The sequence below is a fragment of the Erigeron canadensis genome, chromosome 1 (genome assembly GCF_010389155.1).
Source record: "Erigeron canadensis isolate Cc75 chromosome 1, C_canadensis_v1, whole genome shotgun sequence".
Taxonomy (NCBI): domain Eukaryota; kingdom Viridiplantae; phylum Streptophyta; class Magnoliopsida; order Asterales; family Asteraceae; genus Erigeron; species Erigeron canadensis.
Window position 1 is genome coordinate 34,762,936 of NC_057761.1, and position 16,868 is coordinate 34,779,803.

The following is a 16,868-nucleotide window of genomic DNA, read 5'->3' on the forward strand; positions in this document are numbered from 1 at the left end:
AAATCTGATCGACTCTGAACTGTTTTTAACCTCTTGCATGTTGAACTTATCTCAAACTCCTCACTAACTTTAATTTACAAAGTCTAACATATCTAATAATACACAATAATGCACATTCATAATTATCTAAGTGAATAATAATTTAAAATACATTTTTATTTATTTTATACACCAAAAAATGAAGATTTTTTGCTTATAAATAAGTTTCAAGCAGTAGCATTGAAGAGCAAGCTGAACACAAGCTTAAACAACCTTCAATTCTCTCTTTTTTAATTTCTTTTCTTTCTTCTTCATTCCCAATATCATGGATCCCTACAAGGTATATTTAATTTCTCTACCATACACACTTCTTGTTCTACTTGATCTTTAGTACATTTTGCTTTTTTTTATTATCAACTTTTGTAATCATATCATGGTATGTAATTTAAGTAGTCTTGCACATATCCAAAATAATTTTTTTTGTTAACTTTGTCTATAATCTTTCTTGGATGAAGCTATAGCTAGATCGCACGAAGTTGAATGATCTTCGTGTTCCTATATACGTACATACGACACTATCTATTCACAAAAAAAGAAATTTTCATTAGATCATAAGTGTATATAGGTTATCAAAGCTAGATACTTCATAAATCAGCAACATGATAACAACATGTTAAAAAGCTTGGTAAGCTCGATCAAGTCATATATATATACTAGATTTGATGAATGGATCAAACTCGATCACTAAGTTTATGAAGTGGTAGATGTTATATATACACCATCACTTTTATCCGTATACCAGTTATTCATGTTTTACACCACTGTACCATCGATCACAATTTAATTGGTGGTGTACATATCATCTCCCATATTGAATCGATACAAGCTACAGTACTTGTATCTTATACTCATTATATGTATAGTATAGGTCTAGCTGAGAAACGAATATAATTGCACAAAGTTGCATGCGATAACATAAACGCCGGATCAAGGCTAAAACTAGCTAGATCAAAGCCGACGAAATGTAAGTTAATTAGCTAAAATGAGATAAGATCTAAAATCATTAAGGCATGGGATCTAACTTGTCTCGGTTGTTTTTTTGAGCGGTTACATAGATATGTGTCACTTAATTAGATACATGTCACAAAACTACAAAAGTACGTACTCGTTATGTTAGGAATATTTAGTATTCGAATGAATGATATAGTTTTAGCTTGTGGTTAACGTACTTTCCGAGTATCACTATATTCTTATATTTACAGATAATATCATAATATCTATCACATAATGAGTTAGGTTAGATGGATCGATATATATGTCTCTATCATGGCTGGTTTAATTTTCAATTAGATGTTAATTAGTAGTCAATTTAGCTGATATATTGTTTCTGATGTTTGAATATTTAGAGTAATTTCAGTTTTCAAATATAATCATTTACAAAATTATGTGAATGTCTAAAGATTACAAAACATGAAAATCAATCTTTGCATAATATTTAGCAAGTCTTAAAATTATTTCTGGCTTTATTTCATAAAAAAATTTACTATATTTGGTCTTTAAATTTACGAGCATGGTACCCGCGCAATGCGACGGCAGTGGTGGGGAAGACGGTCTGCTTTATTAGGGATTTTGGATAGTTACGTAAAGAAAAAATAACGTCTAAGGGCAAATAAGGTGTTTCAATGACAGAAATATTTAATTGGGAGAGAGATTTGTTTTATTAAAGATTAGAGATAGAGATAAAGATTATCATATATATATATATATCAATATTATTTTTTCAAGAGGTCATGATTAATTTGTATGTTTTTATCTAAATATATAATAATTGATAGCAAGAAAGTGTTTGACAATTTGTCAAATATGTGAAATGCTTTCGGTAAAAAGAAAAATATTATAGAGACTGATGAAATGATAAAGTTACAAACATCATCTTTTCTTTTTACTTTTAAAGAAAAATAAATAAATGGTTTTTAAATATGAAAAAGTAAAATTAAGTAATTATATACTGGGGCGAGTCATGTGAGTATGCGAGATAGGTTAATTTGATCTTGGCCTACTCTTGGTAATTTACCTTTTCTAATTATAAAAATCGACGAACTATTTTATTTTTACTCTCGTAAAATTTATTTTATTTTATTTTTTATTTCTAATGTATTTTAGATCTATTTCTTCGTGTAATTAAAATTTGGAAAACTTATCATATTATATATTATTTATTTATATTTCATAAATTATTTGATGCATCCTAGAGTTAAAGGTGTCATTTTCACACGAATCTAAACGTTATCTATTCCAGCAAGTATGTTTTTTTGAAATACTGACTTTATTTAAAAAAAAAAAAAACACACACACACACACACAAAAAAGCTATTGAATAATTTATTTGATACTATAAAATATGATCCACAATTATTATACTATAAATAAAAAACTCCTTCTTAAACCTCAAATTACAACTCCAAATTATCGAAAGATATTCAGCTCGTTTATTCTTTAATTTAAACATCTCCCCTAATATAGGTACCTATAATATCCTATCTTAATAAAATAATTTATAACATAAACTCCTCAATCGTTAAAATAACCACACTACCTTATTTATCATCATTTACTTTTACATTTATCATCATTGCCGCCATCATCACCCGTCACTGCTATCATCCGTCTCTACCGCCGCCAACACCACCCCGCGCCGTTATCACCATCGCTATCTCATTGCGTGGGCAACTTGTATATATATATAAAACAGATAGATACCGTGTCACCTTTATAGAAACACCCACTTCCTCTATATGTCCTGCCAACCTGATGGTTATCGGCATAGAATTGGATGGAAAAATCGGCTATTGTTGTCTCCTTACATTTAGACCATGATTGTATTATTATAATATATCTTCCTAAACTACTGATTAATATATATGTTGTCTGATTTTTAAAGGACATATGATTAATCACCAACTTAATTTTAAACATATATAAACCACTAGGTCTTTTATCCGCACGATATGCGCGTGGTAAAAAAGTTAAAAAAAAGTAAAGATTGTAAATATTTTTAATATTAAAAACCCGTATAAAACATAAAAAGAAAATGGTTATCATCAAATATATTAATGTTTGTTGTCTAAGTACATCAAATATATTTGATATACAAAAGCTTAAAGGTAGCTATATGCATTTGTTTATCAAAACTAAAAAATGTTGTAGTAAATAATCACATAGATATTTCAGAATAGACTCAATCCATGTCGTCGCAACTTCAGCAGGATGATCATACGCTTTTAAAAAACTATTATTAATATGTCCGGGTTGAACCCGGGTTAATTAGTTAGTTAGTCTTTATTTTAATATTTAAATTCTTTTTTGACATATATAAATAAGATAAATATTGTAAAAAATTATGGAGATGACGCATATGATGTAATTCTAGGTGACAATGTTTTAAAATAGGTTTAATTTTGAAGATGGCTTTAAAATGTTAGGATAGTTAGTCTTTATTTTAATATTTAAATTCTTTTTTGACACATATAAATAAGATAAATATTGTAAAAAATTATGGAGATGACACATATGATGTAATCCTAGGTGGCAATGTTTTAAAATAGGTTTAATTTTGAAGAGAGCTTTAAAATACTAGGATTCTTACTCTTTTTATATAGATATAAATATATAATTAAATATTCTAGCTTTCTGGACTAATCCAACCTTGTAAAGATATTGTTTTAATTAATAGTGTATATGATAATCATATATCAGAATTTCATAAATTCACATTTGATGCTAATAATACTCCGACTTAGTCAATACTTTAGCTAATAAAAGTAGATTTCGTATGATCATTAATGATTTAAAATACTATACTCTGTTAACAGAATTTAATTCGTACAATATGAAGAAAATTAACTAAGTAGGATTCGTACATAGAATGTCATAGATGCAATTCTAGGAAAACAGACATAGTATAGAACTCAAATTTGTACTTTAATGTCAAAATGGAAAACTTTTTGGGCATTTTATGAGGAGCTGATCAACAGTTTGGTCCGGTTGTGCAGGGTGCGAAACTCATCCTCCCTCACCCTGATGTAATGACCGATCGATAACACTATGATTGATCCGATGTTATAACATTGATGAAAATTTTTTGTGTCTACACTCTACACACACGAGTTATTTTTGCTAATGGTAATTTTCGTTTGTTTAATTCGTTGCAGCAACGCCCTTCAAGCGCTTACAACTCTCCGTTCTGGACAACTAATGCTGGTTTACCTGTTTACAACAATACTGCATCATTGACTGTTGGAAACAGAGGTACTTACTTGGATAATAATAATGCTAACGTATACAAGTTGTATGATTATGTGACATTTTAAGAAGTAAGTTACAGCTAAAGGGAACTGAGATTCGTACCAATTATTTTGATCCTTTTACCACAATCATATATTATTAGCTTGTACAGTCTACTAAATATATTATACATATATTAATAGCTAGTAAATATATCAAAAAATAGTGATAATTCGGTAGTTGAAACTAATATTATGATTACTGACAGGTCCAATTCTCCTTGAGGATTATCATTTGATTGAAAAGCTTGCAAACTTCACCCGTGAGCGGATCCCAGAACGTATTGTTCATGCAAGGGGAGCGAGTGCAAAGGGATTCTTTGAAGTCACACATGACATTACTCATTTGACATGTGCTGATTTCCTTCGTGCACCAGGAGTCCAGACTCCTACTATTGTTCGTTTCTCTACTGTTATCCATGAACGTGGAAGCCCTGAAACAATCAGAGACCCTCGGGGTTTTGCAACAAAGTTTTACACCAGAGAGGGTAACTTTGACATTGTGGGTAACAATTTCCCAGTGTTCTTTACTCGTGATGCAATGGCGTTTCCAGATGTGATTCACGCGTTTAAGCCCAACCCAAAGTCACATATCCAAGAAGACTGGAGAATTCTTGACTTTTTGTCACACCATCCTGAAAGTTTGAACACTATGACTTTTTGGCTTGATGATGTTGGTATTCCAACAGATTACCGACACATGGAGGGTTCGAGTGTTAACACTCTTACTTTGGTTAACAAAGAGGGAAAAATGCATTACGTGAAGTTCACATGGAAGCCTACTTGTGGAGTCAAATGTTTGACTGATGAGGAAGCTATCAAGATTGGAGGTGCTAATCATAGTCATGCCACTCAAGATCTTTATGACTCGATCCAAGCTGGTAACTTCCCTGAATGGAAGTTATATCTGCAAGTTATTGACCCTGATCATGAAGACAGACTTGACTTTGACCCGCTTGATGGCACCATGACTTGGCCCGAGGACATCATCCCATTGCAGCCAGTGGGTCGTATGGTCTTGAACAAGAACATCGATAACTTCTTTGCTGAGAATGAACAGTTGGCTTTTAACCCTGGTCTTGTTGTCCCTGGAATTTATTACTCTGATGATAAAATGCTTCAAGGTAGGATCTTTGCATATTCTGATACTCAGAGGCATCGTCTTGGGCCAAACTACCTGCAGCTCCCAGTGAATGCGCCTAAATGCGCTCATCATAACAACCATTATGATGGAAATATGAATTTCATGCATAGAGATGAGGAGGTTTGTTATATATCTATATATTACTTATAATTTCTAAATTTTCAATTTTGGACCCAAGTTATTAATTTTATATTTTACTGCAGGTGGATTACTTCCCTTCGAGGTATGATCGTGTTCAGCATGCTCAACAGTACCCGATCAATCCTGCTAGGGTCACTGGAACCCGTGATAGGGTTAGTTTCTCGCCTCATTAAGTCCATTATAATTGTTTTCTTATCAAAGGTTAATGAATAGTTATTAAAAGATTTTTATGATTAATGCAGACTGTCATCCCAAAAGCTAATGATTTCAAGCAGCCCGGAGAGAGATACAGATCATGGGCACCCGATAGGTAGATGTTTTGTCTTTGCTTGTTTTCAAAATTGTCCCAAGATTCCATGGATTGGCTAAACTGTTCGTGTTTTATTTACAGGCAAGAACGATTCATTGTTCGAATGGTTAAGATGTTGTCTGACCCACGGGTCACCCATGAGCTTCGCAGTATTTGGATCTCATACTGGACCCAGGTTTGTTTCCCCCTTTTAATTTCACTTAAAATGGTTAGGCCATCACAATTGTGGTATTTTATTAATAGGTAGCTATATAACTAGTCATATATAACTTCCTTTTTCTAAATATATCCAAATTTAATAAAGTCAGATTTGTGTATCTTGTGCTAAATTTGATCCAATTTATGTGACACTCTTGCAGTGTGACCAATCTTTGGGCCAGAAGATAGCATCACGGCTCAACGTACGCCCAAACTACTGAATATAAATGTATCGGGACTCCATTTCATAGCGAGTATGGTCAACATGCTAGTATAGAAAAGGTCTGTCTCTATGTTTGTACTACTGGTGTCAATGTTTGAGTTCTATCTATCATCGTTCTGTAATATTTTCCCTTACTTAAGGAACCTGTAACTTAAATAAGTGCACACGACGATGTGTTGAGTTACTGCGTTTCAGGTTCGAGTCTGTAAAGAGAAAGATTAAACTTTGTGGAACACATGTATTATGTAAGTTTCTTTTTACATGTAATGTTGTTTCTGGCCATTAATTTGATGCTTTGTGCAAGAATTTCATGTGTTTGAACTTTTACTGAGCCCAAGTTCAGAGAAACAATCTTTGGCCAGTGGCTCTTTGTGGGCTTAAATCCATGGTGGTTTTGTTTTTTCTTTTCCTTTTTTTTTTTGGTAAAGGTTACCCCGACGACTTTGTATTATAACAACTATCAAAACGGTTCATTACAAGTAGCATGGTGTACGTACCATACTTTCAACACATTGTGGTGTTAAATTTGTTGGCTCATAAGTGAAAAGCCCAATGAATGACAGCATTTTGTTATGGGCCTAATTAGTGAAAAGCCCAATGAATAACAGCGATTTGTCATGGGCCCAATTAGTGAAAGCCCAATGATTACCGTCAAGAGAAAGATTAAAGATGTATGCATATGTATTTGGACTTGAAACGGGATCTGCTCATTGACACATCATGAAAGTTAGCAACGTCACTTTGTATACTCGTTTATACAACTTTTACAGTAACTGTTATTAAAACGACGCGACATCTTGTCATTGGTCCACTTGGCATGACACTCAACGGTTTAAGCTTCTGCTACTGATTTGTCAATCTCTGGATTAATGCAAGACTTTGACTCCTTGATCAACTCCATGAACTTATGGTACGAAATCCATTCCAATTTCTTCAATGTGTTCCAAGTTATTCAAAAGTCAAAACTGATAGACGTTTCTTGGGTTTTCTTGGGCCAATATAATGGCCCAAGATGCTTTAAGCCCAATATGTTTATTTGCAGATCTTGTCAACAAAATTCTTACCCAAATAAAGCCCAGTAATGCTATGCAAGTCTCATTTCAGGAACCTTTTGAAGATATATCCAAAAACCAGGTATTACATTTCCCTTTTCTTTGTTTCAAATTTCTCATTTTTGGTTGGCTTTTACATCATGACAATGTCCAAATCAAATTGAAATTTGTCTAAGCTTATCAAAACGAAATACAAAAAATAAAAATCAATTGACATGTTTTAGTGCACGTCATCTAAATACATATAGCAACTCTTTAGAAAGACTTGTTGTCTCAGGATCACCAAGAACTTTGACCATATTTAATCTATCTATTATACCATATTGACTAAAACGGTCAATTCCATCTAACATGTTAGCTAATCATACAAAGTTTTACCATTTTTGTGATAAGATTTTAGAGAGCCATATTTGCCTTATTATTTAATAGAGTAGTTAGCTACAGAGATAAAATATAACCTGAATAAGAAAAATCTTATTTGTTTATGTATCTTATCATCTTCTTTGTTTCATTTAGTCAAATATTATGACCAATGATTCTATGTTTAACATAAGTTAAAAATGTATGCAATTTGTTTTCTTTTCCTTTAACTTGTTACCTTTTTTCCCCACCGTATCTCAAAAAGTCACTAGGTCATTCATGAATGTTGATATCTTCATGATTATATAGTATAAAACAAAAAAACGAATCGCAAATGACAATATTTCAAAATTTTGTTAATTATAACTCTTACAAATAAGATTAACTTTTGTACCTATTGAAGCAAACATCAATGGAAAATACTAAATAAAGCTCTTAGATATTCATTTAACGTATATAAAAAAAATTGCACATTTTTATATTAAAAGTCTATCCCTGAATTTTATGATAAATATACAACTATATAATACACCTTAACGAAAGCTCTTAGAATTTTCGTTTAGCAAAACCCAACATTAATTTAAATAGAAACACCATTTTGTTTTTTCAATAAATTTATATACGACTGGCCTGGTCTTTCATAAAAAATTGTTTTTCATAAAACTTGTACAACTTTCAAGTCTATGTTTTGAGGGGAGGACAACAAGGTTGTAAACCAAAAAGAAAAACCTTAACCTCTTGTAACAATTATTATTAGACCATTTTATATTTTAATATGTTAATTTAACTTTTCAGACAAATAAATGTAGTGGTTATCAAAATCTCAATATAAATAAATAACACATAAAAACAAAAATGAAGCTGTTATGGAAATTTTAAATTTAAAAATATACAAAAAGTTGAGAGAAAAAAAGAAAATTTATGTGGCCAAATTCGTATTAAATAAAAACCTTATCAGAAAGCATCTTCGAGACTCCAATCTATGTTCACACTTGACGGGGTGGATGGAGTTGATGAGCACACGATTCAAAGTATTATGGACACGTGTCAGGACATAAGAGGTCCATGTCAACCTGACACGAGTGGCTCTTTTTTAATTTAGATAAAATCCAAAAGTTAGGATAAGGAAAGAAATAAAAGTATGGCAATTCTAATTATTTATAACTTTCATTATGTACCCTTAAGTTATGTATTACTCATTACAGACCCTATAAATATTGTTTCTTATAAGCTTAATATTTTGAAATTTATGAATTTCTTTTGACCAGCAAAAATAAAGCAAGTCTCTATAATGAGACTTCAAGAGCTCATAATTGTTACTTAAAATTTATGATAATAGGTATTTTGTTTATCAAGTAAAATACGAAAAAAATCCCTTTATAAAAATAAAAAAAAAAAAAAAAGTCGGCACTTAAATTTTTGATTTTCAAACATTTACGTTTAGATTTTAGTTAAAAAATCAAATTAAATTGACATATGCATATTCTTAACAAATTTAGAATTTGATTTATATAAGCAAAGTCACCATAGTTTTTGTTTTATCAAAAAAGAATTTTATTAAGTAGTATATTTTCTGGTTAACACAACACATGTTTCATTGGTTATTTGACTTGCATTGAACTAATTAATTGTACATATTGTTGAGTGACGACTTAAGTGATATTAATACAAGGACATATTGAGTGTAAAAGACACATGATTAGTACGACATAGAATGTTAAAATATGTCAATTAGGTAACATAACTATTGTTTAAAATAATACTATATCCTAGAGTCTAAATAAAAAACAAGGCAAATTGTGGGGTATTTTATGCATATTTAATATTTTATTATGTAATTTATGGATTTATCTCAACTCCCTCTACCTTGGTTTTTTCACCACTACAAAAATTGTTATTACGTGTAGGACCCACGAGAACATAAAAAACCAGGTTTTTCTCCAAAATATCGGCTGTTTTCGTTCACTCGCGATATTTTTGCATTTAAAGTTATTCTTCATGTGTTTGTATCTAGTAGTATAGTCAAACCTCTATAACTTAAATAATTTATAAATTAATACTTCGATAAAATTGATAATTTATCAAGACCCAATTTAAAAGATTAGTGAAAATCAATATTCGATAACTTAATAACTCACTAAATTAATGAAATATCTCAGTCCCAACACTATTAATTTATAGATGTTTCACTGTAGTTGTAAAACGGGTGGTAGTGAATTCAACCATGAATGATAGAATCACTCGTTCAAGTTTTTAGATTTCAATGCATTTCGAAAAATGTCAAACATTTTAAATTAAGACTTATGAAATAGATCAAGGTTGAATTGTCATATTCGGACAACATGACAAACATTCTCATTACAAGTTTTGCTATCGTGAATCTTAAGATAACAATTTTATGTTGCTTTTGCTTGTTATATATAACGTTATTTGTGTTGATGTTCTTTCATTTTGGAACTCTTGTTAATGTATGATTTGTCTTCCAAGTGTTTTTTAGGAGTTATAAATAGTTAAATTGAATACTATTAGACTTACAGTTAAATGTACTCAAGATAAACCTAGGAAACCAAAGATATTTTCAATAAAGTTAAAATCTTTGATTTTCAATTATTATTTTTATAGTTACAAATGAACTCACCTACGTATTGATATGTTCTTAGGGGTGTTTGTTATTGTGATTACAAAACAGATTTTGCGTTTTCAAAATAAACTATTCGTTTTCAAAACTGCATTTTAAAAAAGCAGGTTGGTACATACTTCTTCAAAACTGCGTTTTTATATTAGATAATCACTTTTTCATACAAACACTTTTTTAGATTATTTGCGTTTTACGAACGTAATAATCAGATAATCACTTCAAAACGCATTCCCAAACACCCACTTATAAGCATATATTAACATTCATTTCGAAGTAAATTTTAGATAGCTTTTTGAACTTAGATCACTAATATTACCATAACTTTACTTATACTCACCATAATCCCTAAGTTTTCAACATCTCCACGACTTCACATACAACTTTCATAAACTTGATCCTAAACAAATTTACTTACAATACCTCATTCATATAAAGCTTGAAAGTAACTCAAATTGAACAGCGAGTTAACTCATGTCTTATAAGCGTTTTGAAAGGTCTAATAAGGCTCCTAACATACGTTTCTAGTATTTGATAATTTCACGAACTGAATATATACATTCAACTTTATTGTTATAAGCTTTTAGGACTTTGGCTTCAACTTGAATCAAATATGTCGACGTGACACATTTACCCAATCGCTATAAGATGTTACACATTCTAGTAAACTACCGGCTCATGAGAAAAAAAATAAAAACATGTGAAAAAAGATCCAATTTATCATGATATATTGATGTTCATATCTTATCTATATGTACGCAAAAAATAGTAGAAGAAGATAATTGAGAAAAATAAAAAATTAAAATTAATCATAATGAGATATACATAAATAAATATATTTTCCACCTCCCAAAGAAAAAACATAAATATATTTTCCCATAACCGGTTGTATATATAAAAATCTGTATATCTAAATTCCGTAACAGCAAAGGATAGTCTTCTTCTCCACACACACACAAAAGAAATCATCACAAAAATTTCATATTATAATCTTCAAAATCCATGGATCCCTACAAGGTACTTTAACTATACTCTAATATACTGTTGTATTAGCTAGGTTATATAATTGTTATCATATATATGTTGTTATATTTTAGTCAATTGATTGATTTATGTAAATATTTTGATCATTTAGGTTAGTTTTGGCCCTAAATTTTTAGTGTTGATTTTGAAGTATATGTGATCGAATTCGATGTATATAGTCATGTATCTATAGATAATATGTTGAATTTGGAGAAAAAAAGTTGATTTAACAAAATGAAAGGAATTTTGATTGATTTTATTTGATGTATTGAGCTCTAGTTTAAAATATGCTATTGATTTTCTGTTAACATCATTTAGTTGCAATTTTTTAGGTAATTTAGTATCCGGTTTTAGTCCAGTGCTAGTAATTTTGAGTGAATATATAAGATATTAGATAGTAGTTTTGTTTACTGATGAATTTTTGGGTGACGCAGTACCGTCCTTCAAGCGCTTACAACGCCCCATTCTGGACTACTAATTCTGGTGCTCCAATCTACAACAACAATAGCTCGTTAACAGTTGGCTCTAGAGGTATGTGATTTTTGGCCAAAGAATTCATTATTTATACGGAAGGATAGTGGATACGGTCTTGGCCTTGATGCTATGCATTAAAGTGTATTATAACTTGTTTTCCATATGATAGGTCCAATCCTTCTTGAGGATTACCATTTGGTGGAGAAGCTAGCTAACTTTGATCGTGAGCGTATCCCTGAACGTGTTGTCCATGCCAGGGGTGCTAGTGCTAAGGGGTTCTTCGAGGTCACACATGACATTTCTGGACTTACATGTGCCGATTTCCTTCGTGCCCCTGGAGTCCAAACTCCTGTTATTGTTCGTTTCTCTACTGTTATTCACGAGCGTGGAAGCCCTGAAACTCTCAGGGACCCTAGAGGTTTTGCAGTGAAGTTCTATACCAGAGAGGTGAGACCTATTGAACACTGTTGCCAAAACATATATTTCTTCGATAAGTGTTGTTGAACCCTGTTTGATCTATTTTGTTTATAGGGAAACTTTGATTTGGTGGGAAACAATTTCCCTGTGTTCTTCATTCGTGATGGGATGAAGTTTCCTGACATGGTTCATGCTTTGAAACCCAACCCCAAGTCACACATCCAAGAAGACTGGAGAATTCTTGACTTCTTCTCCCACCACCCCGAGAGTCTGCACATGTTCACCTTCCTCCTAGATGACATTGGTATTCCACAAGATTACAGACACATGGAAGGTTCTGGTGTCAACACATATACCTTGATTAACAAAGCTGGCAAAGCATATTACGTGAAGTTCCACTGGAAACCTACATGTGGAGTGAAAAGCTTGTTGGAGGATGAAGCCATTAAGGTTGGAGGAGCCAATCACAGCCATGCCACACAAGACCTCTATGATTCTATTGCAGCTGGTACCTATCCGGAATGGAAGCTTTTTATCCAGACCATTGATCCTGATCATGAGGATAGGTTTGACTTTGACCCTCTTGATGTGACTAAGACTTGGCCCGAGGACATCTTGCCATTGCAGCCAGTGGGTCGTTTGGTTTTGAACAAGAATATTGATAACTTCTTCGCAGAGAATGAACAGCTCGCATTCTGCCCTGCAATTATTGTCCCTGGAGTTTACTATTCTGATGATAAGCTGCTTCAAACTCGTATTTTCTCATATTCCGATACTCAGCGGCACCGTCTTGGCCCGAACTATCTGCAGCTTCCTGCCAATGCTCCTAAGTGCGCGCATCACAATAATCACCATGAAGGGTTCATGAATTTCATGCACAGAGATGAGGAGGTATAGGTCTCCATTCGGTTTGCTATTCATCTGATGTCCATGTTCTAGGTAAGCAGGATCCATACTCACCCCTATTCCTTACCTATCTAAACTTCTTACTTGCGCAGATCAATTACTTCCCTTCAAGACACGATCCTGCTCGACATGCTGAACAGTACCCAATTCCTCCTATTAGGCTGTCAGGAAAGCGTGAGAAGGTCAGTTTATCTATTTTTTTCTTTAAAAATTTGTCTTATATAGCCCAGAAAAACCAGCAAAACAACACGTTTCTCAGCACTTATTTAGATAATATCCTTCAGTTATAGGATTTTTTTTTTGTTTAGATTGTGGTTTATACTTCAAAAATCAGAAAACTTGAGCTATAGGAAGTTAATTTCATAAGATATATTGACGAATGACTAGCTGAAGGCTAAGGATTTATTATTTCTACTATTGGAAGTATATTGCGTATAACCTTATGTTATGTGCAAGAACCTAAGAAATATGCTGCATTACATTTTTTTTACTTTGAGAAAGTGAAAATGGGTAAAAGTTGCAAGTTCTAATGCTTTGTGTATTGCAGTGTATGATTGAGAAAGAGAACAACTTCAAGCAGCCAGGAGAGAGATACAGATCTATGAGTCCTGACAGGTACCGTGTTGTCTTATTTTTCTTGTAAGAATAATATTATGGGTCATCTCACATGATTTTCAATTTCTTGTTGCTGTACAGACAAGAACGATTCATCACCAGAGTTGTCGGTGCTCTGTCTGATCCACGTGTCACCCATGAGGTCCGCACAATATGGATTTCATACTGGTCCCAGGTTCGATCTCTTTCCTTACTTAAACATTGCACAAAAGGTGTTGGGATAAATGATCACACACAAGTACACAGAAAGAAGCCTGATACCAGTTAGAAGTAGAATGTTTAGGTGGACAGTGATATAAGAAAACCTGTTTTTTCTAATGGTCTTAAGGGATAAATCCTGGCAAAGTGGAACTATTTTATTAATTGATAAGTAAGTTGTTAATTTAGGTGTCAAAATGGGCGGGTAGTTGACCAGTCATATTGGGTTAATTTTGTGGCAAGGGGGGAATGGGTCAGCTTGACCTGAAACTCTTTATCTCCAAATTTTTGAAGCATCATATAAAAAGCTATTATTTCGATTATGAACACAAGTTGTATTAGTTGAATAATGTTAATTGCTGATTTGCTGAACAAAATGATTTAAGATGTCTTGTTGCATTCAAATTACACTTTGGGATACTTATGACTTGTGTGACCTGCTTCTGTTGTTAGAGATAGAATATAGCAAGAATCGACCCATCCACAAGTAATGGGTCGATATTGTCAGCAGCTCTCAAACAATGATAATGATGAATTGATTTAGTATCTGATCCAGACAACTTATGGAATCTAAATTTTTGCTGCAGGCTGACAAGTCTCTTGGGCAAAAGATAGCTTCACGCTTGAATGTGAAGCCCAGTTACTAAAGTGTAATGTCGGAAGAACATGTTCGTTACAAAGCCATTGGGTTGTGGTATACAAAGTAGTTAGAGAAGTCGTCTAAAGTCGAATGTTGTCAAAAGTTCAGAATCTTTTCTTTGATTGTATTTTGAATCACTTTCTTGGTACTTGGTTATGATGCTTTTCTAATAAATTGAAGTTAATAAATATAAAATATCTATTTTTGGTATAAATATCTGCATTTAAATACCATTAGGGCCTCCGCCTTCTTGAAAGCTGAAACTATATATCCCCCCTTTCATTATGTTCCCTCTTGAATGTTTAGGCCAATCTCATGCGGTGCAGGCTTTACTTAAAGATTAGGAACAGTTAGTTTGATTGCGTTGTCTACTATAATTGTTAGGTTGGTTGGTTTATATCAGCTGTAAAATCTTTCAAGCAGAATCCTGATTCTGTGGTTTTGATGCATTTTATCTACATTATGTGATTTAGAAACTAGAATCGATTTGATATCTTTAAATTATGTTCATTTGCACTCTCAGTTATTCTTTTGTGGTTTGTAAATATACTCTGTGAGTATAGATATGAGTTTAGTTGCCAAATTTCTCAAAAAAACAAAATGTGAGCCGTTGAAATCAACACAATGTTGAGTCTTGCTCATAAGCTGACCCCGATGCTTGGATTGAACCGGTCGTGCATGTAATACATCCATGTACAGTATATATAATGTTATCGATTTGATATGTTAATGTTATTGCAGTTTAACAAATTTGATGATTGGCAATTTGGCATCCTGGCTAAGTAATGGTTTGTTGTCTAAATTATTTTTATTTATCTGTCTGCTGTATAGAATGTAAACCACCCAAAGTATCCTAATGGTGACAAATTGGGGAAATGGATTTTGTGGAAGAGAACACTGGTCAGATTTGTGTTGTACAATAGAGAGGATTTGTGAAGTTGATTGGTAATGGGTTTCACCACACACAACAGTTTGGGACCAATTATCTCTTAACCCAAGTCACTTATTTGTCAAAATACAAGAAAATAGTGGCATTTACCTCTGGTGCACAGGTTTTCTCAGCTTTTTTTTTAAAATCAAATTGTGTTATAGACTTATAGTCATGAAATCTAGCTAGTTTTCAAGAATTAAGTTATCATAGTTTGTTCCCACGATGGAAGGTTAGTGGTGAGGATATAAAGCAAAACAAAAAAAAAAACAAAAGTCAGGAGAATAGAAGATTAACATTCTTTCGATAAATTTATGTGGAATAAGTATAAATTAACATAATAACTGAGACTATGCTTTTGTTTAATGTTCTTGACTAAGCTATATTCTAGAGAAAAACGTCACACAAAAGTGTACATAAACTATATATATAACATTATAACCAACTATCCTATATGACCTCATCCATAAAATACCTGTTTATGTATACGATGTCGCCTAGCACGAAACGTGATTCAGTCTTGTTGTTTAGTTACACGCTTTCCTTGTGCTGGAGCCTGGAGGTGTCGTGGTGGTTGTAATGATAAAGTTGACTAAAATTAAGAGTTGAAAGAGACGATTAACGTATAAGTTTGAATATTCATTTTCTTTGCAAGATTCTAAAACTAATGTAATAAGAGTTGTTTTAAAAAATAACATTTTCTATCTGATGAAAGGGCATTTGGCTCTTTCATGTTTATTTTATGTTTTGAATTATTTGGCTTAAAGATTTAGGAAGATACTTCCCACTTTTTAGTTTTTTCATTATTACTGGGGATCTTAGATTATCCTTAAACCTTTTTTTCTTCTTCTTCTAATACTAGAATATTTTCAGTTGGTATTTGCAGATAAATAGACAAATAGAACGTTATATAGAAAAACTTTCTTTTTGCTGGTGTAGGTTGTCACAACTACTTGATATATAACTTAAAAACTTGTATATATTTAGCGATATACATATATTAAGCTCTTGTGTTAACAATTATCTTTGATAGTGAAACTATTATCCCATTACTTGTGTAGTGACTAAAATATCTTCATATATGAATATGACCAAATAGAAAAATTATACAAAATTTAAGGGATCATCAATGATTCACATTTTCAACTATGATAAATTTGTTACCTCTAAACACTTCTTATTTTCCGTCCTGCAATCCTTTGTGGCCAGAGGTCCCTATGGAAGCAGTCTCTTTACCTTTGTATAGAGGTAAGACTGTCTACAGCTTACCTCCCCCATACCC

At 32.3% G+C, this 16,868-nt stretch overlaps 2 protein-coding genes across 5 annotated transcripts; both read left to right on the plus strand.

Annotated features, from left to right (window-relative positions):
• Positions 1–213: 213 nt before the first annotated feature.
• Positions 214–6,644, plus strand: LOC122607131 (catalase-like). 2 transcript variants are annotated; one of them, XM_043780055.1, is made up of 8 exons: positions 244–319; positions 4,032–4,061; positions 4,191–4,287; positions 4,532–5,586; positions 5,670–5,759; positions 5,850–5,917; positions 5,999–6,092; positions 6,277–6,644. In XM_043780055.1, the coding sequence occupies exons 1-8, from the start codon at positions 305–307 to the stop codon at positions 6,334–6,336; spliced, it is 1,509 nt and encodes a 502-aa protein (XP_043635990.1). In that variant the 5' UTR covers positions 244–304; the 3' UTR covers positions 6,337–6,644. The 2 variants fall into 2 exon arrangements, with proteins under 2 accessions (XP_043635996.1, XP_043635990.1); XM_043780061.1 differs by lacking the exon at positions 4,032–4,061 and having other exon boundaries at positions 214–319.
• Positions 6,645–7,192: 548 nt separating this feature from the next.
• On the plus strand, positions 7,193–14,872 carry LOC122607110 (catalase). Of its 3 annotated transcripts, XM_043780029.1 has the most exons (9): positions 7,193–7,248; positions 7,361–7,472; positions 11,843–11,939; positions 12,052–12,329; positions 12,414–13,190; positions 13,298–13,387; positions 13,753–13,820; positions 13,902–13,995; positions 14,606–14,872. In XM_043780029.1, exons 1-9 carry the CDS (start codon positions 7,208–7,210, stop codon positions 14,663–14,665), a joined length of 1,617 nt encoding a protein of 538 aa, XP_043635964.1. In that variant the 5' UTR covers positions 7,193–7,207; the 3' UTR covers positions 14,666–14,872. The 3 variants fall into 3 exon arrangements, with proteins under 3 accessions (XP_043635964.1, XP_043635972.1, XP_043635978.1); XM_043780037.1 differs by lacking the exon at positions 7,193–7,248 and having other exon boundaries at positions 7,326–7,472; XM_043780043.1 differs by lacking the exons at positions 7,193–7,248; positions 7,361–7,472 and adding an exon at positions 11,292–11,402.
• The last annotated feature ends 1,996 nt before the right edge of the window (positions 14,873–16,868 follow it).

What these genes read in the sequence shown, in the direction of transcription:
- LOC122607131 (XM_043780055.1), top strand. An exon ending in TCATGCATAGAGATGAGGAG is followed by an intron (nt 5,587 to 5,669) that starts GTTTGTTATATA and finishes ATTTTACTGCAG; the next exon opens with GTGGATTACTTCCCTTCGAG. An exon ending in AGATCATGGGCACCCGATAG is followed by an intron (nt 5,918 to 5,998) that starts GTAGATGTTTTG and finishes TTTTATTTACAG; the next exon opens with GCAAGAACGATTCATTGTTC.
- LOC122607110 (XM_043780029.1), top strand. Translation starts at nt 7,208, where the DNA reads ATGCAAGACTTTGACTCCTTGATCAACTCCATGAACTTATG. An exon ending in TGTCAGGAAAGCGTGAGAAG is followed by an intron (nt 13,388 to 13,752) that starts GTCAGTTTATCT and finishes TGTGTATTGCAG; the next exon opens with TGTATGATTGAGAAAGAGAA. An exon ending in AGATCTATGAGTCCTGACAG is followed by an intron (nt 13,821 to 13,901) that starts GTACCGTGTTGT and finishes GTTGCTGTACAG; the next exon opens with ACAAGAACGATTCATCACCA.